This window comes from Solanum stenotomum, chromosome 10, assembly GCF_019186545.1.
Source record: "Solanum stenotomum isolate F172 chromosome 10, ASM1918654v1, whole genome shotgun sequence".
In the NCBI taxonomy this organism is placed as follows: Eukaryota; Viridiplantae; Streptophyta; class Magnoliopsida; order Solanales; family Solanaceae; genus Solanum; species Solanum stenotomum.
Window position 1 is genome coordinate 53,279,658 of NC_064291.1, and position 22,302 is coordinate 53,301,959.

General features: G+C 34.7%; 2 protein-coding genes and 1 pseudogene across 6 annotated transcripts; 1 reads left to right on the top strand and 2 right to left on the bottom strand.

The window, feature by feature from the left end:
* Positions 1-3,173: 3,173 nt before the first annotated feature.
* LOC125841880 (uncharacterized) lies at positions 3,174-11,800 on the bottom strand. The gene is given in 14 exon segments (XM_049521063.1): positions 3,174-3,557; positions 4,401-4,521; positions 4,602-4,674; positions 4,677-4,804; positions 5,601-6,193; positions 6,328-6,376; positions 8,087-8,158; positions 8,322-8,428; positions 8,692-8,727; positions 9,157-9,318; positions 10,058-10,132; positions 10,854-10,961; positions 11,137-11,205; positions 11,297-11,800. Coding segments are annotated over 14 exon segments (1,998 nt in total). The 5' UTR covers positions 11,630-11,800; the 3' UTR covers positions 3,174-3,485.
* Positions 11,801-12,620: 820 nt separating this feature from the next.
* Positions 12,621-17,616, bottom strand: LOC125841422 (uncharacterized). 5 transcript variants are annotated; one of them, XM_049520546.1, is made up of 7 exons: positions 17,480-17,583; positions 16,271-16,452; positions 15,643-15,961; positions 14,294-14,741; positions 13,558-13,856; positions 12,989-13,361; positions 12,621-12,903 (listed from the first exon to the last, which is right to left on the bottom strand). In XM_049520546.1, coding segments are annotated over exons 2-6 (1,416 nt in total). In that variant the 5' UTR covers positions 16,273-16,452; positions 17,480-17,583; the 3' UTR covers positions 12,621-12,903; positions 12,989-13,013. The 5 variants fall into 5 exon arrangements, with proteins under 5 accessions (XP_049376503.1, XP_049376504.1, XP_049376505.1 ...); XM_049520547.1 differs by lacking the exon at positions 16,271-16,452 and having other exon boundaries at positions 17,480-17,616; XM_049520548.1 differs by lacking the exon at positions 16,271-16,452 and having other exon boundaries at positions 17,554-17,588.
* A 3,385-nt stretch (positions 17,617-21,001) lies between these two features.
* On the top strand, positions 21,002-22,231 carry LOC125843174 (pentatricopeptide repeat-containing protein At4g02820, mitochondrial-like; annotated as a pseudogene).
* The last annotated feature ends 71 nt before the right edge of the window (positions 22,232-22,302 follow it).

Sequence of the window (22,302 nt, forward strand, 5' to 3'; positions counted from 1 at the left end):
AGCTTTGAAATGAAAGACAATCGTTCCCAAGCTTCAAGCTTTTTAAATGGCATAAGAAAGGAAGAAGATGGAAGATTTGTGGGAGAAAAAAAGCTTAGAAATGCAAGTTGTAATTGAAAGCCTTAATTTTAGATTGATTTGGACTTACACGTGGATTCCAAAATGCAGATGATGTGTTTTAGATACATCCTTACGCGCCTAAGGGAGGTGAGAACACCTCCTATGACAGGTCAGCGTTTAAGTGTGTAGAAAATAGAGAAATATGAAGTTCATGGGACTAATAGGACACCCGTGTAGTTAGAGTATGTAATTGAAATTTCGGATATAGGTCGGAGGGTTTTAAACCATTTTCTCTTTTATGCAAAACAAAATCAAACATGAAATTAAAAGAAGAAAAGATTCTCCCTCGTGACTAATTTCTACTCAATTTTTTATATTACAAACGTCAATATATTACTTTTTATAACAAAAATTGCTTTAAACTTTTATTTGTCTTAGTTTCATGAAAAAAATCAATATAAAAAAGTATAACTACGTAGAAAATTAGGTGAGTCTAATATATAGTACACATATATAAAACAAAAAATCAACCTAGCTAAATGGTGTAATTTTTTTTTTATAAAGGAGTGACTGCACTTACTGATACATGGTACACAAATGAATTTTTAGTGTGGAAATTTAAGTTCGATTTTAAATAATTTTATAGCGACATTGACTATATGAGTAGTACTCCCATTATTCATAAATTCTAGATACGCCTCTGTTGGTGGATGGAGATATTGAACTACCTAAGTTTTTATTCCGTGATACAAATAAATGTGTTCTAATCTTTGAATTTTATTTGTCGTGTATCCCACAATCACATGCTTGATTTTGCTTAATCCCAATATTCTTTTATTATTCTTCCTCTTTTCACATTTAAATGTTTTTCAAAAGATAAACGTGAAAGCCAATTTACATTTTAATGTCAATTTATTTTTTAAAGATGATATTCTTTTATCAACAAACTAAAATGAGAGTGTGTCATTTTGTAATCCGTCCACTCATCACCAAACCCTCGAGTTCAAATTTTAGATATGAAAAAAAACAATTTAATAAAAGTGTTTTTCCTTTAAATAGAATTTTTTACGACGTGAAACAAAATTAATCATGATAGAATATGAATACGGATCAAACATCAAATAAAAAAAAGAGTACTATTTAATATGTGTAAAGTTTAAAGTGGACAAATAAAAATAAAACAGAGAAAATATTTTGTGTGTATGCAAGTTTCAATGCAAAAGCAATGTGACTTTAGCCTCTCTCTTTTTCAGAGCAGAGAAGCTGTGCAGTGATAGTACTAAAAACACTATTCAATGTTAATTTGGCTGTTAGTGCTTCTTGTTTCTTTTTCTTCTAGGTAGAAAAGGTTTTTCTTGTCAATATTCATATTGAAGTCTATAGGCGTTTGGCTATGCGTACCATATCATGATATGGTATCATGAGATGAAATCAGCATTTGGACATGCGATTTTACACTGATTTCATTTCATGATTCCATATCATGAGATGTGGTTCCATATTTTTCAAAAACGATGATATGAAATTATATGGTAATTCCATATCATGATTTGAGATATTTTTAATATAAAAATTGATCCACAGATTTTTATTTTGTTAAAACAATTCCACATTTATATTTGCTAACCATTTATTTCATATGTAAATAAAATTTATAATCACATCATTACTTTTTAAAAGTTATTATTCTCATCGACATAAAATTTATTATTCTCACCAACATATATTCACTTTAACTCACACCAACCGATTGTTAAAGTGATGAAATATTTATGGTCTATGAGCATGAAAATATAGTTGTGGATGATATTGAACAACAAATGGCTCAAAGTAACAATGTTGGTTCGTCTTCTCGATCACATGATTGAGAAATGCAAGTTCAACGTGAGGAAATTATCCGTACTATGTGGGAGGATTATATTAAAGACTAGTACACTACAATTTATATTCAATTTTTTTTATTAAATTAAAGTTAGATGAAACAATTACTCAAGTGGAGAACAAATAGCTTTGTAATAATTTATTATGCGATTTTATAACTTTTTATTTATTTGATAAGATTGAATAAACAATTGGAGCTATTTTAATAGTTTTACAACTTATGAGATTTTTGTGTTTATCAGAAAATATACAACACAAAAATTTCATATCGCATGTCCAAACAAAACTTCAATTTCATCTCATGATTCCATATCATGATACCATATCGCATGGCCAAACGGGCACTAAATTTAAATTTGTACATTACGAAACTCATTTTTGAGTAGTGCCTCCAAATAGATTTTTCCATTCTCGGAAGTTCATCAAACTCAAAATATTTAATTAAGAAGAAACTCTACCATTCCATCATAACTCATATCAATAGGTTGAAAAGGGTGCTGATACTTCTATTGTTGCAGAACTAGTAGTACTACTCTAATTTGAATAAAAGTTTCTTTTCCACTCTTTTTTGAGAACATATTACACAATAGTACAAGTTTTCAATTCTGCAACTAGGATTTTCCAGGATTTAGAAGTAGCTCCCCCTTTTTGTAGTAACTTTTGAATTTTGTTTGATAAGATCTTTTTATGTTTTAAAAATATTTTAAATTATTAACTAATATAACTTATTATACTTTTTATATAGTTTTTAGATATGTAAGTTTTATTTTAAACTTTCATTCTAAATTCACAGGCCAAAATTTAACTCTTCAATGATGTCACACGAAATGAGAAGAAAAATAAATATGATATAAGTATGTCATTAACGGGGAGGCCAGGTGTTGTCCCTCAACGTGCTTGATCGGCAAATTTTACTATGATATGTTAAAAATAAAATATAGTCTACTATAATTCCACGAGACACCACAACCTACCACCTCCCACCATCAACAGTACCAAGTATTTCTATCAGCCAAGGCTATGATAATCACCTAGTATTTTTTGTCGCCGCTGAGTTTTGAACTTGAGACCTTAGGGTTCTCAACCAGTTCATTGACCACTAGGCCACACCCTTCGGTGTCATATATTATACACAACTATGTGGACTCTTCCTGATTTCTGTTACTCCCCAGAAGCACTTAATTTCTCCCAAATGCCTCGATGCATGATCTATTTAAATCTTGTCAATGCACATGTATCATTGGCCATCATAAAACTAGAACCAACTTAGAACCCTTTGAGGGACTAAAGGAAAGAAGTATATATCCACAATATCTTCTGATAAAGTAATATCTCCTAAATTTTTTACTAGATTTGCAAATGCAAAACGTTTCCTACCAACAGCTCAACCGTATACTTGAGACATTGTACAACCCAAAAACTAAACAATTGTGAGTAAAGGGAAATCTCAAGCAAAGCTTTCTTCCTGCTCGTTATCGAGAATTTCCGCAACTAACATGTACCTACTTTCCCTGACCTGTACAACATGATTTAAAGGTAGCAGATTATTCTGGCTTGCCGTCGCCACTTCTCAAAACCCATGCTGATTTTTCTGAATGACATAGTTCCTTCATAACCTGCACAAGCATAGAAAATTATTTGCCATTCAGGAAGTCTTTTCTATAATATATCAGGAATTAGACAAAAGCAATGAAGCTTCTGCAGAAATTTCAGAAAAATCATTGCAATATGACCGCTGACAATATTTCATACTGGAGCTCATTCATAATACAAAATTCCAGGCAACTTACCAAACTATAGATCCAATAATAAAAAGAAGGGGAAAGGAAATAACAGTTCTTGAAACTCGATGGAAAATGAAAAAGGAAAAATTCTTTTCAACTAGCAGAAAAAAACCCTTTGTTTTTGTTTCCACAGGAAAATGCTCCAATCTGCATGACCCTTCTTCTAAGTGGCATTCCTAAAGCAAACCAACTGTGCCCACCAATCTATAGGAATCAAATCAGTAACACCTTTGTTGACATCCCCTTTTCTTGCAACTCTGTCCAACGCTTCTTTACCATTCAACTTATCAGTTCATATGTACATTCTGGTGATTGAAAATGATAAAAAGCAAAGTAGACCTAAAATTACTTAGAAAAGGTGGCTCAAAGACCTACAATCAGTAGGAGTCAATGTAGACTTGGGTAAGATAGAGCACAACTAGTTATACTATGGTTTTGTGATGTTGCCACACAACATTAGGTTTTTAAGTACGGAGAAGTGTGAGATGTAGAGAAACGCTAATTTTAAGACCCCTAAACATGCCTTCAAAGACAAATTACTTGCAAGTATTTAAATAACCCAAAGTAGGTGCATTTCATTGATTGACTAATTCAAAATTGAAATCACTACATCAACTACAATAATGTCAAGAGAAGATATTCCTTAACTCTCATTACAAGAAAAGAACTACTCACCTTTAGAAACTCAACATTGGTAATATCCCTATTCAGTTGTAACTTGGCAGCTTCAGTTACAGATGCTTTCTTTAGCTTGGCACTCGGTCCTTCAGCCATAAAAAGATCAATTACAACTTTCCTGAGAACCAAAATTATGTATTAGTTGTGGGCCTAGGTGTTCATCAAGCAGTTTTACTTATAATAGCAATGGTTACTAACCTCAATGTGTCATACTGTGGATTATCTGGCGACGACTTCAAAACATAGACACCATGGATGTTTACAGCAACCCTGCCTGTATCTCCTCTTGAGGTGCATCAAAAACATCAATGGATGCAGTTATAGCTTTCCTTGGAGCTCCCTTTGGAGGATATGACTTAGAAACTCCAAGTTTTCGCAGACCTTGGCGGATTTGTTGGAAACTGACAAAAAGTAAACAGCGGATTCTCAATCTGTTAGGGGTCACAAATTTAGATGGAGAAAATCATGCTAATAAAACAAGTCATGCACATTTTCTCTTGAAGAACAAAAATGCGCTGTTCCTTCTAAATCGTAGACAGGTGAGGCGCACAGGAAAAAGACAATGTAATATATTCTATGTTATGATCCATTTCCATTCTAGAGAAGTAAAGTAGATATACAACATACAAGAAAGACAAAGCATGAATCGTGTGGTGGACAATTAGGACCTAAATACTCGCACAACTCACCTCAACTAACAAGTCAACATACACAGGACTTTGAGGGGAAAAGCCATTAAAAAGGTGATGCTATTTACTTATTAGTGAGACAAGATCATAGAGACAACAGGTGGCTGAAGTTGGAGGGAGCAAAAGCAATTTTAGAAAGCCCGGACATGATCGCCAATTTTAGAGCAATCAAACCAAGGTCAATAAACCACCTCATTGACCCAGGTTTCTGCAAGAAACCGTTTGGCCATGCGAATTTATCACAATTTGGAGAAGTGCTCCAAACCTATTTACCAACTCGGTCTTCATCAAATAAAGTGCTCTATTCTCTCCTTTGCAAAAAGTATAACCAACTCCAACTTCATAAATTCCAAATAAAAGTGAAAATTATTTGAAATCCATGGCCAGACACCTACTTATTCTCAGACTCTAACAATTTGTGTGACTAAGATGAATACCCAAAATCACTATTCACTGGATACTAAACAACAAAAGCAGAAATTTAATAAGTCATTTTCAGATATCTCACCTGCAAACCTTATAAGTTCTAAAAACTTCTTGAAGCGCCTTTGGCAAAGCTTCTCGAATTTCTTCGGACATAGATGTTCTCAAAAGTGAGCTAGAAGTGGGCTTATCACCACTTGGCAATGCAGGAATGTCGGCATTAGGGTTTAAAGGATTCTTCATAGTAGGCCTGTTTCTTCCTCCAGGCAAAACATCATTGATCTGTTTCCCCAAGCACTCCCAGGTAGCTTGCTGCTCTCTCACAACATCACCATAAAGGTTTTCAAATTTCTTGTCAGGATGCTCTTTGAGCTTCCAATCATTCAGGTCAGGCCTCTCGACAGCTAATGATTTTAGTGCTGGTGTCGCAGCTTTAAGGAATTCAGGCCTCCTGCCAAAAACTGACTTTTTAATTAAGATACCCTTGGTAAACTCGTACAGAACGAAATTCCTCGCTAAAACTTCAACTCCACTATTCGTTCCATAGACTAATGAACTTTTTGGAACCCACAATCCTTGAACTAATTGTGCATATATTTGGAGGACTCTTATAATCTCATCAGCAGAATTATCTGGCGCTAGGTGCTTTAAAGCATCAAAACGATGAATTGGAGGCCCCTGTTGCAAAATGAACTCAGATTTAGAAATGTGCTGCCTTTGTGAGCTATAAGGGACATGGGGCCATGTATATGAACATTGCTGAAGGCATAAGAATATACATGCAGCGCACAATTCAAATAGTGGGTACAAACCTCAAGAAGCCAAGTTCTAACACGTTCTTCAAGTGGTAATTGAGACAACCTGAAAACCATCAATTTGACAATTTACAAGCTAGGACCATATAATGGGAAATAATGTTTATTTAAGATAGTTGAGAAACGTGGCATATCAAGAAAGGCTATCTATTCACATGTCAGGGATATTAGAATGAAGAAACAGCAAATCTCTGGCTAGAGGAAGAAAATAAAAGAATCACAAACAGAAGCAATTCAAGTCAGAGGTTGCATATTTATGTCAAACTATGTCAGGCTGTCAGCACGGTTTCATTTATTTAAACACTTCTTGCAGACACCCTTCACGTGTGAGCCTGATTCTTTTTCATGGGACAAGCACGTGAAAAATTCCTTTGATAATAGTGACGGTGAAACTCAAAGTAAGGACCTCTTTCTGCTTTGATTTATCCATAGAGTTGTTTGTGTTTATGTTATGTTATCTTTACAATTTACATGATTCACTTTTTCTTCAGTAAAAGGCACGCTTCAATTGTGCCATGCAATTCAAGTCTGAGTAACCTCCTTTTCCTGCTTAACTTACCACTTCATGGAGTTAGTACCTACACCTTCATAGCCCCAGCAGACCCATGGGCGGAGCTAGAGTTTCGGTTACAAGTTCAGTCAATCACAGTAGCTTTGGTTCAAACTCTGTATTATTTTAAAGTTCATTGAATAATTATTAATTATTAATTAAGAACCCAGTAACTTCAAACTAGAATACTTCAAATCTTGGCTCTACCCATATGCTTCAAATCTTGGCTCTACCTCTGAGTAGATCAGAGATTTTTATTTATTTTGACTTTTCGACACTGACAGTACTGAGAGAAATTAGAGTCTAGACTGTTTTTGAAGTGTCTCTTAGAGGGAACACCAATATGTGCTTAACATAAAATATAGAGCAAGTCCAGCCATCAAAGTCGGGGGAAAAAAGAATAGACTTGCTACTAATAGATCCATGGCACAACATTTGCCATTGATTAGCTAGACCTTAGTGTTTGAGTGATTAATAGCTTGCATGCCTTTCTTGTGTTTACATTCTCTCCTAATTTTCCCTCAAATATTATTTTCTCCAGTTTCATACATGGCCAAAGATTAATAAAACCTCCCGATGTTGCATTCTTAAAAATCCCCTTCACCGTATTCTGTTGAACTTGATTCTGTTAGTGAAATTCTCGCTACTCCCCGTGAGTCTAAGCCAGAGTATTCCTGTGCCCCCTCTTTAACTAGAGATATTTTTCCCCAGCTCAGAAAAATGTATCTACAAATTTAATATATGAGAATTACATTCCTTGATGTTGCAACTAGACTTAATTACTATGTGAATCTGTTCTCTGACATTGTAGGAAATTACCAGTCCATCAACCAAAGACAAGTCAATTGCTAACTAAAAACACTAGATTATGAACAAGTAATCAAAGATAATCACAAACCTCAACTCAACATTATACAGAATGCAAAAAGTGAATAAATAAATACAAAGAAAGAAAGCAAGAAATAAGGAATGCATTACAGTAATTTGCAAATTCCATGGAAAAGAAAAGGAAGATAATTTGCAGGTAGTGAAATGGTCCAGCAATAGTGCAATACTAGAGGATGATAACGCCCAACAATAAAGAAGAAGACGATCTATATGATCATAGATGTAAATAAAATTTTTGTTTTTGTCCTTAGCAGCTCCTCCAATCCTTTCACTGTCAAAACACACGATGTGAAGGACCAATTAGAGTGGCTGCAATACCTTGTTCGAAGAATTTTTAATCTGTCAGTGTCAGTTGGTCTTCCAGGACAAAAGGCATTCAGATAATCAACCCTGCGTATCAAATAAGAAAAGAAAACTGGTATTAGAATGAGAGTAGATAAATGTATGCTGTGAGGCAGGGAAAATGCTTCTTTTAGTTGTCCTGAACAGCAGCAGTTTGCCCAAAAATAATATCGTTCAAGCAAAGAAAAATAAACCATATTAGCACACATACGGACTCATTGAAAATGGTACTGGAGAGCCTTCCTCCATGGCCATTTTCTGCAGATATCTGGCTGAAATGTCACTCCTAGCCCCATGGTATTTTAGATGTAACCAATGCTAAAACAGGAAATAAAACAGATATTAATAACTTCACAAGGATCTGCATCAATGAAACTGTTTGGAATGATACTTGCAACTGCGTGAAGAAAGCTAACTGCTCTTGAGCAAATATAAATAGAAAACACTTTCAACAGAAACGTCAATTCAAACCATGTAGGTGAAAAATCAGCAGCCACTCAAGCTAAAGAACAATATGGAGAGTTATTAGTTCATACTGAAAAGCAGAAATTTTGTGAGTACATGTTCACAGGTGTTCATACCTCTCCAATATCCTTTTCTATCCCAGGTGGTTTGTTCTGCACAAAAGGTATATGTTTCAAGAATAAATCAAGGGAAAGGTAACACACTTTTACAAAAATCTTGTACAACATCAAGGAAGGATAGCCTAGTTGCAAAAGATTCTCCACCTCCAACAATAAAGTTGGGGTTGACTCGAGTCACCAATTGAGGTGAAGTGGAAAGGCAGGTAGGTGTGGCATTTACCATACAAGAAAAAGTAAGACTTGAAGTAGCAGACTGCTTAACTACTGAAGACCTATCTTTAGGCATCCCCGTTATCATTATTTATCCAAAAATGTGGCAAACCTAGTAAAGCAGGAAATGGGAATTATTTTAAGTGCTAGCCAATGATCTGTGCCATAATATCACATGAAAAGTGGTCATATACAAGGTCCATATAAGTTGAGCTTAGGAGCTGTCATCAAAGAGAAAATCATGAAATGAACCTGCTTCTTTGATGGTCCCATGGGCCTTTTCTCCTTGACGTCTTCATTTTCAACACTTTTTTCATCATTGTTGGTGGTAACGTTCTTCTTCAACTCACTTTCCTTAAGATTCCGCTTTGATGGCCGGAGTTGTACAACTGCATGAACAGGATTGAGGTGTAACTGCATAACAAACGGGAAGCAAGAGCGTGACTATGGAGAACATTAGTAAGCTTTAATATTTTTCTTTGGACTGCAGAAATGAGCTTCAAATCACTATTAGCAAACCCAGAAATTTAGTTAAAGTTATTCACACCAATGCATAAAAAAAACAAAAGAATATAACTAGATTAACTTGACAACATTTTACTACTAAGGAATAGTTTGGTGTGAAGTATAAGGTATAATAATCCCGGGATAAAATGCATAATTATTATCCTGCATTTGGTTGGAGGTATTAGGTAGTCCTTGGATTATTTATTTATCCCACCATTTATACCATAGTGATGGGATAAGTTATCTCATATACATGGTGGAATAACTTATCACAGAATAATTAATCCCTCGATAACTTGTTCCCAACCAAACAACCCCTTAGTGGCAGAACTTGGGGTGAATAAGAGAGCCAGAAGCACTATACTATTATAGCAGTTCCAGACCGCTAGATAACAGTAGAGTCAGATTTGACAGCGGATGATTTGCTTCAACTTGAAGCTGATATAAAATTGACTTGATCACACTTGAAGTTGCGAGAGTAGCTACTCGACATTGTTATGGTCCTAATTAGAATTTTAAAAAGAGAAGGACAACAACTGAAAAATGCATAAGCACACACAGAAACTGCAGAAGACTAACTACTAGTCAATCAAACTTCATGAAGGAGTTAAAGATGCATTTAAGCCATCAACAACAAATTGTTTACCTTATCGCCAATGAGGACCCCAACAGCATATCCAGAGGCGCAAGTTGGTAATGGCATCCATGATGTAGAAAGCATCTGGACTATGAGAAACAATCAGATTCTGGCTAAAGAAATTAGAACTGAAATTCCTGCTAAGGGAACAAATATCAAGTGCAGAGTTTCCAGAATCTAAATGTCAAAGTTCGCAAAAAACAACCTCATTATCCTACACCTAACAACAGAGTTACAACCAGGAAATTGGACGATATTTATGTATAAAGCGGCGGCCGCAGGCTTTGAAGGTGACAGGCACCACAATTTTAACATCTTTGTGCCATTTAACTAGTTAAAGTTTGACATGCAACTGACTTGCACATACACTTGCACATACAGACATAATTTGATGAAAAGCCAAACGCCATGGCAGCACAAGGTGGACTTTACTTTTTTTTAAAGGGAGAAAAACTGACCTTAGCCGCCAATTGCTAGCAACACTAAGCCTATCTCTAATAATTTTATGCTCAGAAACTAGGGAAAAGGAGAGCATATGTATACATATACGTGTGTGCACGTGCGTGTGGTGTAGCTTCTTTATAAACACCTAGACTATTACATCGGGTACGTGCTAACTCCCACTAACTACCAAAAAATGTACCAGGTAACTCTACCCAGCAAAGGCTCACACAAATGAAAAGAAATTAACTAGTTTGTTCTTTGTCTACGTTGCAGTTTAAGAAGAGAACAATATATTAAAAAGTCATGCTTCCATACATCTCAAAGATTCTCTTTACATTTTAAGAGGATAAATCAAATGAACCTGCTTTTTTATTGTTGCAGCATGGACAGAGTCTCTGTCAAAATTTTTAGAATCCAAATCTATTGCCAAATCAACCTCCATTTCTGCAGTTGAAGGTCTCAACCTCACCTGAAAAAATAAAAAAAAGGGAATTCAGAACTGATCACTTAAACCCAGCTAGTCTATTCTTATCTTTAACCTCGCATTTTCAATTTAATCTTCGAAGATACTGATTCATTTGGCATAATAAACAATGACCAATTTATTCCACCAAATGAAAACACTAAAAACAATTGTAACTCACCTCTTGACATCTTTCCTCCAATTCATACGGACGCCATACGGCCCTCAATGGATATTGAAACACATATAACTGACAAACAAAAAGAAAATTATACTTAACAAATTAAAAAAATGCAAAATTCAACAAAAAGACAACACATTTCTTAAATCAAGTAATCTACCTGAGTGCTGGGATCAAAGGAAGGGTTAATACACACATCAATTTCACGAACAACTTCATCATGAACGCTGTCAGTGGCTTGTTCTTCATCTTCTCCCAGGTCGTTTCCTGTAGTCTCTCCCTCCAATGGAACGTCGTCATTACCTGTAACCGCTCCGTTTTCGGCTAAATGAACAGTCAACTCTTCCTTTTTAGTCGAAATGGCTGAATCAGACTGTGGCAGTGTTTCAATTTTCGGTTTGGTTTCTGGTTGGGGCTTCAATTTAGAGCTTTTAGGAGCAAAACGGGATTGCCTAGTCGGAACTTTACTTGGACCGTCGAAATCCAAATCCATCTCCGCCGTGTACTTCACCGGAAAATTAAGCTTCAATCCGTTGGACGGAGGGTGGGTTTAGGGTTTTATTAATTGAGGCAAGAAACATGGGATTATAGTGAACTCGAACCAAATGGAACAAAAATGACACCTTATTTTCTCTTTCCCTTTTTGTTCTTCGTTAGTTCTAGTTATTTAATTAGAATTTATTTCATGCTAAATAGAATTATTATTACTCTTAAACAAAAAGAAACTACTTGTTGTGTCCATTTGACACTTCAAAAAAAAAAATTGAAGCAGGGCATTTAATTTCAGGAATAACATAAATAATGCATAGTTTGACTATGAATTTTAATAAATATGACAGTTACGGGATTTAGAACTTTTAAGTTTTAATACTTGAAACTCATAATTTAGAGGGTAACATAGTAATATATGAGTTTTTGATTTTGAGTAGATTTAGATTTTTAAAAAAATATATGAATATCAAAAAAAAAAAAAAACTTTCTAATCTGTTTTTTCTTTTATTTATTGTTAGGTGTCTTAAACTAAAGTCGCAAGATAATATAATCCGAAAGCAAGATAACATAACCCGCATTGACCCAAGATTACATAACCCGTAATTTACACATATTAACCCAAATTTTAGAGTTTGGACAGGTTAAGTAATAATTCATTTGGTGACGACCAATTTTGATCCGTTAACAAAATATGCCAATTTAACACATCTAGATGTATTTAATAAGTAGTGTATGTTAAAAATCTTAGGAAAAAGGCTCTATCAATTAAACGGTAGGCTATTCTCATAACTTCAGTGTCCTTCAGGATATTTCAGCCGATGTAAGTGTGTTTCCTCAAGATTCACCAAACTCTTCTAGTGTAAAACTAGGAGAACAGAAACTAACAAATATTATAAGAATGTAACCCAGCAAACTGAATTATGACATTCAAGTATTAAGAGAACAATAACTCGCTAAAATCGCCAGGATTATGAAAAATGTATCACTCATCATTTGATCAAAAGCTTCTTGATGCATATGCAAAAGCAGGCAAGTATACCATGGTATTAAGAATTTCCAAATCTCACGCCAGAATTCAAACTTCACTAGTCTAGATAAATGTACCACCACTAACCCCACATAAGAACCCTATTTCAATTGTCTTTACAACATCTACGGTACCATACTCAGCATCTCTCATGATGTTTCTATATCTCCAAACATGACTTGCGCAGACTGATTCATCGCAGTGAACCTGTGGACTCCACCAACTTGCATCCTGAAAGTTTTGAAGTCCTAAAAATAACAGAGCTAATGATTTAGGTGAAATGTGAAATGAAACTTAGGACTCTTAGCTTGTCGAAAGAGTAAGACAACTCACCACAAAAAAACTCCAATCTATCCATCTAGTATCGATTATAGGCTTTCCCAAAGTCATCACGCCTCTGACGCTGAAAGTCATCATAACTGTCATGTGGTCTTGATGGATGGTAGTTATCCATAGGGTTTGGATACCTTCCCCTTGGTTCCATTGGTATGTTGGGTCCAGAATAATGTGGATTACCTGCAGAGTTCTCATACTCTTGATAACTCTGTTGATTATAACCGCCAAACCCAGAGGCTGGCATTCGTTGTCCTGCCAGCTGTTGCCTCCTAACTGCATCAATTTGAAGAAACTCTTCCCATTGCTTTGCATGTTCAACTCTAAGGATGGCCAATTTCTTCATGTAGTTCTCTCTTACATCTCTGATGGCCTAAAATTGACAAACCAAAACAAATTATCACTGAAGTCCTTGCATAAAAACATAACCTGACTGGAATTTAACACATCTGCATGAGGGACTTCAGAGAAGGTCCTTCTTCAAAGCCAAAAACAAGTCTGAAATCTAAAAAAAAATATCCAAATAGAAAAAACAAAAGGAAAGATGAAAGTTAAAGTAAATCTCATACCTCTCTATGCTTGTGATTTTCTTCATCTTCTTCCTTGTCCCGAATTCTTCCTAGATCTATGGCATCCTTTTGGTATTCCAATTCAACACTCTCCAAGGATTGTGGAACAGAGGGGCGGTCAAAATCACGGTTAGATTTCATGTCAGAATCACGTCTACTCGCATCCCAACCATCAGACCGGGAGACACCCCTGCCCTGACCATGACCATCATATGAATTATACGAGTTACTCATATAAGCAGCACGTGCCGGAGACTTTGACAGGCTTGATCGACCTCTAGCTCCATCATTACCATAAGCTTCATCAAATGAAGAGTGGGTTAAGCACTTCCAGTGAAGAACTCTAACAATGATGGCAGCTTTAACATGGCAAACTATCTTATATTCTCATAGTGAACCCATCTGAAGCAAACGAGTCTCTACATACTTTCAGTGAAAATATTCATTGGGGGACACAATCCTTTCATTTGAGTCCACCAGGAATGTTACATCAGAATCGAACAGAATGCTTGAAAAGAACTTACCTCTTGCTGCCACAAAAAGAAAAGGAAAGATAAACTAAGTAACGTGCATTACTAAAGCAAATAAATCAACATCAGAACAAGCCTGTGAAGTTCATACAAAACTTAATTGTGAAAGTTACATGTAGAAGAGAAAAATAAGAAACAAAAAGCAGGCTAAAAGTAAAAAGTGTGATCTACTTGTAGAAGAGACAGTGGACTATTTGCTTTCCTACCTTGTGAACTACCCCTTGCAATCTTGTGAAAATCATCATGACCGCGATCATCAACAACCTTCTCTTGTCTTCCGTACCTATGGTGTAACTGTGATGCACTCTGAGGGCTGTGATTGGATCTCTGAGAATCAGAACGTGCCATACGAGCGCTAACAGGACTTCGGCGCTCAGGTGACCTTGATCTGGACACCTGAGAACTAGAAGGACCCTTTTTGTCGGCGTCTTCTTTAATTTTATGTACAGCATCCACTCCTTTTCTTAGGATCAATCTGTCCTTCCCACTGACTATAATAAACTTCTCCTCCATTTTGATTTTGCAGCCAACATCCTTCTCAATTTGATTTATAACTTTCTCGGTGAACAAAGCTTTCACATGGCTTTCCCTTGCAGGCACTCTCTCAAAGAAATCTTGAGACTTGCGACTCGCTCCGAGAGTAGATGGACATCCCTAAACATTGTTTGTTTAGCACACAAAATAAATTTTGACCATTTGCATAAGCTCTTCCATGAATCTATGAGAAAAAACCTTTGACAGATATGGAGGTACACACCCTTTAGATTTTTTGATACGCAGCCTCTTTTATATTAGTTAAACAGTAATAACATATTCTTGTGCAAGACAAGGTTTGTTAATAAAGCCATCATCTGTTGGCCCAATAGAGAATCGTGGTTGGGCTTGATAGAAATGGCATGCAGAAGGATCATACGCAAAAAATTGCCAGTAAATGCATGCACACAGCTTAACTTATTTTCTTTAGTTCAGAAGGATCATAAGCAAAAAAATTGCCAGAGTTTAACCTCTTAGGTGATCGGTTTTAGTTATCAAGTGAGATACTAGTATATGCAAGAAAAGACACTTTTTTGAGAGGTAGATACCAGTATATGCAAGAAAGATATCTCATGGATAGATTTTCAATTTTTATACTTATCCAAGCCAACCCAAAAGAATGATTTAAAAATTCGTTAGTTGGAACTGGAGTGTAATGACCAGTTTATAGTATGCCAGCTGACCCAGTATATCAAGAAACAAAAGTGGATGTTGCTCTACGAACATCTGATAACTGGACAGCAAGGGTAAGATGAAAACAACTGCCTTCACCAGAAAATAAAAGAGAATATTAAGGAGTGAGACTGTGATAATGAGCTTAAGTTCTCTCACTAATTATTCTCAGGAAAAAAAATCAACATCCTAGAGAGTAAGCATGAGGAACACAGGAAATTATCTATTAAATGGTTGACTAAAAGTAAATATTTTCTGATATAACCCTTGTGATCCTTAAAATATCTCTCCCTCCTCGACACATAGTAGTAACAAGAATAATAATAAGAATCCCAATACAAAGCAGTACCTGAGTAAAGTGGCCTGACTCTCCACATATTTTACAAATCATTTCTTCCTCCTTCCGTTTCTTCCAGTTTCGCTCAGTAGCTTTGGATTTAGCTTCCCAAACCTTCGCTTCCCTGCTAGTAAAATCTGTCGGCACAGCATTGGGGTCGCGGGTATCCTCTTCTTCCTCATCTGAACCAACATGAGGCCTTTTTTCTGTCACAATTTTATCTTGTGCCTTCGTTGTGTTGGATCTAACAGGGCCAGTATATTCCTTGTAAAGATCACTGAAATCATCATCAATATCTGAATCTTGCCTACTAGACATATCAAAGAACACCCTGTTTTGGAGATAGAAAAAAGAACAAGGAAAGACGGAAAACATGTTACTAACACCTAAAAAAATGTTAATAACACAGACAAGAACAAATTACACAAACAGAATTCACTACAAAATACTATGGTAGCAACCTTAAATGTATTTTGTACTATAAGCAGCCTACTTTTTACAGATAAGGTACATCAATGAGAAAAAGGGATTAATCCATATAGAAGATGTACAGAAAAACATCTTAAAGGTTGCAGTTCCAATATAGAGATTTTAGGTAATCGCATATTCACTGGGAATGTCCAATAAACTCCATACGTACATAAAACATATCGAATTCCTGTAGATGTGGCCTACAGAGATTTATTTAGCTCAAAGGCTCTCATATTACTCTCTCCACATGTCCACATGATTTCCTAAGAAGAACATTTTAGGCTTCCGGCTTTCCATTTCTTCTACCTCTCAGCTACACGACTATTACATCACCCACAGCCAAGCATAAACCTTAAAAAATCAGAGTGTTGTACATAACATTATATTGGCACTGGGAATATTTGGAAACAAAAACAAAGACAGTAGATCAATCTGTGTTTGGTTTCAAAATTGAGTTTGGGCTGCTCGCTGCTATTTCAAGGATAACATCAAAGTCTCAATCTAATTGACCTGATTGAAGTACCTTTCCCTTCTCCCCCGCTATTGCTATCCCGGCCTGAACTAAACCTTTTTTAACAGAAGTAATTTGTATCATTAACAAACCAGCTCTAAAAAAAAGCTGGAATGTAAGTCTACAGTCTACACTAAAAGCTAGTGGTGATAAACAAATGCTCCAGGCCTGAATTAAACTTTCTGTTATTATACTTCATGTTGTGTTTTAAAAAATATATATTATAAAGTCTAATAAAAATTGCCATCTGAATTTAATCTAAACTCTAATCACACAGTATCAAATTTATTATTTCCCATCAACAAACCTTCAAGGATTATTTACTACATATCTGTAATTCATAAGCTTTCAGTCATACCACATTATACTTCTTAGCTTCTTCATTTTCTTCTGGCTAGCTACTCAAACATAAAATGGAATACATGATATCCAGCCTTTAAAGTTCCGGTAATATAAAAGTTGACAATCTAATTCCTGCACCAAGAACACTTTAGGCACTACAAGAGAATATTTCAGCTCTCTTCTGATCCATTAGTTATGCATAGATTGAGACATGAATATTTCCTGAATTCTTCGAAAGTCATATTGCTTCTATGCAGATGCATGAAATGCAATTTTAAGCAACTGCTATAAATAAATCAACAGCAGAACAATCAATACCATAAACAGTACAAACAACTATCGTTCAAAGAGAACCTAGGTTCAAATTCTAAAATATACAAACCACAATAGAATGCAACCTTGTGTCGAACAACAAGCATACTATTATCGATTAAATTCCAATACAAACAGCAAAACAGATACAAAATGAGTATGTCAACATTAACAAAATACAAAAAATAACGAAGAAGCAAACTGAAAGAGTACCTGAATTAAGCAGTCAAAATTCACCGATTGATTTGATATGTGTTCGAAATGAAAAAAGGTTAAGCCCTACTTACCGGAATCGGGAAAGAAGCTAGGTTTTGCTCTGTGTATGAAAGCGGCGTTGTTAGGAGGAGATTGTGGGGAAATGAGCAAATTTGTTATTTTTCCGACTGGGTAACACTTGGTTGTATCTCACCGTTCATCTTATTAAACCTACGGTCCTCATTTTGTGCTTACTTCTTTTGATATTTTCTTTTTCATCCCATCCTTTTGGGATTTTATGGATTTGGCCCCCTTACTTCTTTTTTTCTTAAATAGAGGTAGACGTATATTAAATAGAGGTAGACGTATATGTAGGTTTGTTCAAAATCAAATCGAAGCTAATAGCTTGAATAAAAAAAAATATATTGAGTTATCGATAATGGGCTATTCATTTTTGAGTTTCAGTAACAATTTCTATTTGTTTTACATCCAGTTATCGATTTTCAATGATTTGAGGATTTTTCTTGACTAACCCAATAGTAAATTAGTAAATTTTATTTATATCATTCCTATATAGGATTTTTGACTTGTGATTTAGATTCATACTTTTATTTCTAACTATCTTGAACTATTTGTTATTTTACAAGGTGTTATGTTTGTTTTTTAGCAAAATGTAATTCATGTGCATAGTTCATTTGAGTAGTCTCCTTATTTCTAAGTGATCTTCAATTTTAAAAGAATGTGTACATTTTTAACAGTTAAACTGATAATGATAAAGTGATGTCTTAGTGGTTCTACAACGATTTAGAATATCTACAAATCGATAATCAATAAGTTAAATCGATAAACATCATAATCAAACTGAACCGACCAGTACATAAGCCTACATATAAGGATTGTGAATGAACACTACTAGTTCCTTGGTGTTATTTGAATTGTAAATTTACACATTTTGATTAAAGTTTTTAAGTTATATTGAACTCGTACTCTCTGATTCACATTATTTTATTGTTATAATTAGCTTTATTTATGTATTTCTTTCTTCAAGCTATTTTGAAATGATTAATCTAAGTGGGTGGTCTATTGAAAACAACATTTTCACTTATACGAAATAGATATAAAATATAAATACACTTTATTTTCCTTAAATCTCACCTGTCATATTATATTATACTATATTATAGTATTTAGAAGAGGAATTTTCGCATATAGCCACTCAAAAATAGCCTAATTACTCTCTATAACTATAGTTTGATAATTACAATTCGTAGCTACATGTTATAGAGAGGAGAAAGGCGAGCGAGATTGGGAGAGAGAGGTGATAGAGGGCAGAGAGTGGGAGAGAGGTGAATTGTATATGTATATCAGTTAGATAACTGTATATTATACATATGTATTTGTATATATGGAAAAAGATTGGGAGAGGGATGAAAGATGCGAGTGAGATTGGGAGAGGGAGGAGAGAGGCGAGCGAGATTAAGAGAGGGAGGAGAGAGGTGAGCAAGACTGGGAGAGGGAGGAGAGAGGCGAGAGAAAGGGCAGAGATTGAGAGAGAGGTGAATTGTATATGTATATCGGTTAGATAACTGTATTTTATACATATGCATTTGTATATATGGCAAGCGAGATTGGGAGAGAGAGGAGAGAGGCTAGTGAGATTGGGAGAGGGAGGAGAGAGGCGAGCGAGATTGGGAGAGGGAGGAGAGAGGCGAGCGAGAGAGATCAATAATTTGTATACTTCACGTCTCATTTGTATAATTCGTTGTGACGTTTGTATAATTCACGTGTTTTTGTATAATTAAGTAATATAAAGTCAGGAATTATATAAATATGATAAAACTTGAAATAATAAATTGATACAAACATAAACATATGAACTTTAAACAATTATACAAAATATATTATACAAATTACATTATATAAATTATATTATACAAAATCTGAAAGCTACATGTTTATACAAACTTTAAAAAGTTATACACAAAAAGATTGAATGTACATGGTGACAAAACAGAAAAATCAAAGGAAATCATCGTCATATACAAATATAAACCACCGTATACAAATCAAAAGAAGAATTTCTAGTTGCGAATTATACAAATGTGGCTAATTATACAACTCGAAGTCAGCCCACATAATTAATAGTTAATCTTAGTCGCGAGTGATAATTATAGCAAACTATATCTATGATGAGTAATTAAGTAGTATAAATTTGCTTAATCGCGTGATTTTCCCTATTTATAAACCGTCAAAGTACTTTTTGGGGCTAGCTGGAAATTTGAGTTAGGAATTGCATTAGTTGTAAATTTTAACGACTTTTATTAGTTGGAAGATAAATGCTATCATCTTCTTGAGATATATATATATACTAGACATCGGAGTCCGTGCTAGCACCGGCCCAATATGCATCATTTTTTGTTTCAATTTATGTGACAAAGACAAAATTAAAGAGTTAACCAAACTTTAATATTAATTTAAAGTAGTTTAAATTTTTAATTATTGTTAACTATGACAAAATTTTTTTTATGTTTTTTAACATTCTAAATTGGTAATTATTGTTGTATGATTTGTAATATCTTTTACGCAATTTTGAAATAATAAAGGTTATTTCTTTTTTCTCAATTTATGTGGTACTAATAAAATTTGGAGATTCAATCAAATTTTTTTGTCTTTAAAATATTCTATTGTTAATTATTGTAAACTATTGTACTTTCTAAGTAATTTTCAAATAATATATATTATTTCATTTGTCCAATTTATGTGTCACCGATAAAATTTGAAGAGTTAATCAGATCTTTTACATATTTTTATATCTTTTGAATATTTAAGTAAATAATTATTGTGATTTATAATAATTTATACAATTATTTAAAAAAAAGTAAACAACAAACAAAACGAATTCATCATAGAAAAATTACCAAAGCATCCTTGAATACATCAATAATGGGTCCCACTTTTTGTTTAAAAAAATATGCATATTGGGAGGATATTTTTGTCCAAAGTTCGACAACTTCTATATTTTGCCATGAAAATTGCAAATGATGGATGGGCTAGGGTAGAAACTATAAATTATCCATTTCTTTTGTTGAATATTCAAGTGAATTATTTTGTGGTTAAATTGCTGAATATGAAGTCATTGTACACGGTGCCACCTTAGATTTTGAACAAGGGAGTTGCTTATCCAAAAAATGGTGTCATATGATTTAAAGGTAACTGCTTTTTACAGTATTCCCAATTGCTACAGAGTCTCCTCTCCTACAGAAGGAATCGCTAGAGTCTTCAAGCTTGCTGGAATTCCTTAGGTTATTGCAAATAAGAACTATGACCACTGACCAGTTAAGAACGGAATGCATGTTGTAAAAGCTTAACACAAACATGCATTTTATTTTTTCTGTTGTTTGTTCTTGTTTTATTTAAATTAATTATTGTCCTTGCTCTTGATTAAGTGTCTCATAGTTATATAAAAAGCCTATGTGAGAAAAATCACAGTTTTCTGAAAAGCAAGGTGACATGCCACTTTTAATAGCATTGAAATCTACAATGTTGATGGGATTATGTTTACAGGTTTGTGAATGGATGAAGGTACAAGATGATATCCAACTATTATCTGGTGACTATGCAGTTCATTTGGACTTGATTGCAAAAGTCCGTGGTATGAACAGTGCAGAGAAGTTTTTTGAAGACCTCCCTGATAAACTGAAGGTCCAGGCCACCTGTACTGCCCTTCTCCAGAATTGAAGAAAAATACCTCTCCTGATATTGTCACATATAATCTGGAGTTGGCAGTTTTTGCATCACAGAATAATGTTGAAGCTGCAGAGAAAACGTTACTTGAGCTAAAGAAGGCAAAATTGGATCCTGACTGGATAACATTTAGCACATTAACCAACATCTACATTAAAAGCTCACTTCAGGATAAGGCAAATTCAACTTTGCGAGAAATGGAGAAAAGGATTTCCAGGAAGGCTCGAACTGCATATGCTTCTCTCATTAGTTTGCATACAAATCTACAGAACAAGGATGAAGTTTTCCGAATATGGAAGGAGATGAAGTCAATCTTCCGTAAAGTGAATGATACAGAATATAGTTGTATTATATCGTCGTTACTGAAGCTGGATGAATTTGGAGAAGCAATGAATCTGTTCACTGAATGGGAAGCTGTTTCTGTGACCAAGGATACTAGGATTGCAAATTTAATTCTTGCTGCTTACATTAACAAAAATGAGATGGAAAAGGCTGTCGATTTTCACAACAGAATGATGCAGAAGGGCTTATCTCCTAGCTGCACCACTTGGGAGCTTCTTACGCGGGGTTATTTGAAGCAAAAGGAAATGGATAAAGTTCTCGAATTTTTCAAAAAAACTGTTACAAGTGTTTCAAAATGGGATCCAGATGCAAAGATGGTTCGAGAGATGTATCATGTAGTTGAAGAGCTGGGCGACATTCAGGTGGCAGAACAGTTGCTAGTTACCCTTTGACACGCTAAGTATGTGAATACCGAGATATATAATGCACTTCTCCGAACTTATGTGAATGCGGGTAAGATGCCAATGATCGTTGCAGAGAGGATGAAAAAGGATAACGTGGTGATGGATGAGGAAACTCAAAAGTTAATTGGAATAACTAGCAAGATGACTGTAACTGAGGTTCCAAATGGAGTTGCTTAAGAACAAGGCTGGACTTTCAACTTTGTAAAATATGCAGTTCTATGCACAAGAACTTGTATCCAAAGAATCTACTTGTAGCAAGATTGATGGATCCATTGAATACCAATTTTCTCTCTTTAAATTTTTTGATTTGATTTCGTCTCACTTGAAACAATGGCAGAACATGCAGATTCT

What these genes read in the sequence shown, in the direction of transcription:
- LOC125841422 (XM_049520545.1), bottom strand. Translation starts at nt 16,005, where the DNA reads ATGTTTTCCGTCTTTCCTTGTTCTTTTTTCTATCTCCAAAACAGGGTG. An exon ending in TGCAAGGGGTAGTTCACAAG is followed by an intron (nt 13,857 to 14,293) that starts GTAGGAAAGCAA and finishes CATTTGATGAAG; the next exon opens with CTTATGGTAATGATGGAGCT. An exon ending in AAAATCACAAGCATAGAGAG is followed by an intron (nt 13,362 to 13,557) that starts GTATGAGATTTA and finishes TGTCAATTTTAG; the next exon opens with GCCATCAGAGATGTAAGAGA.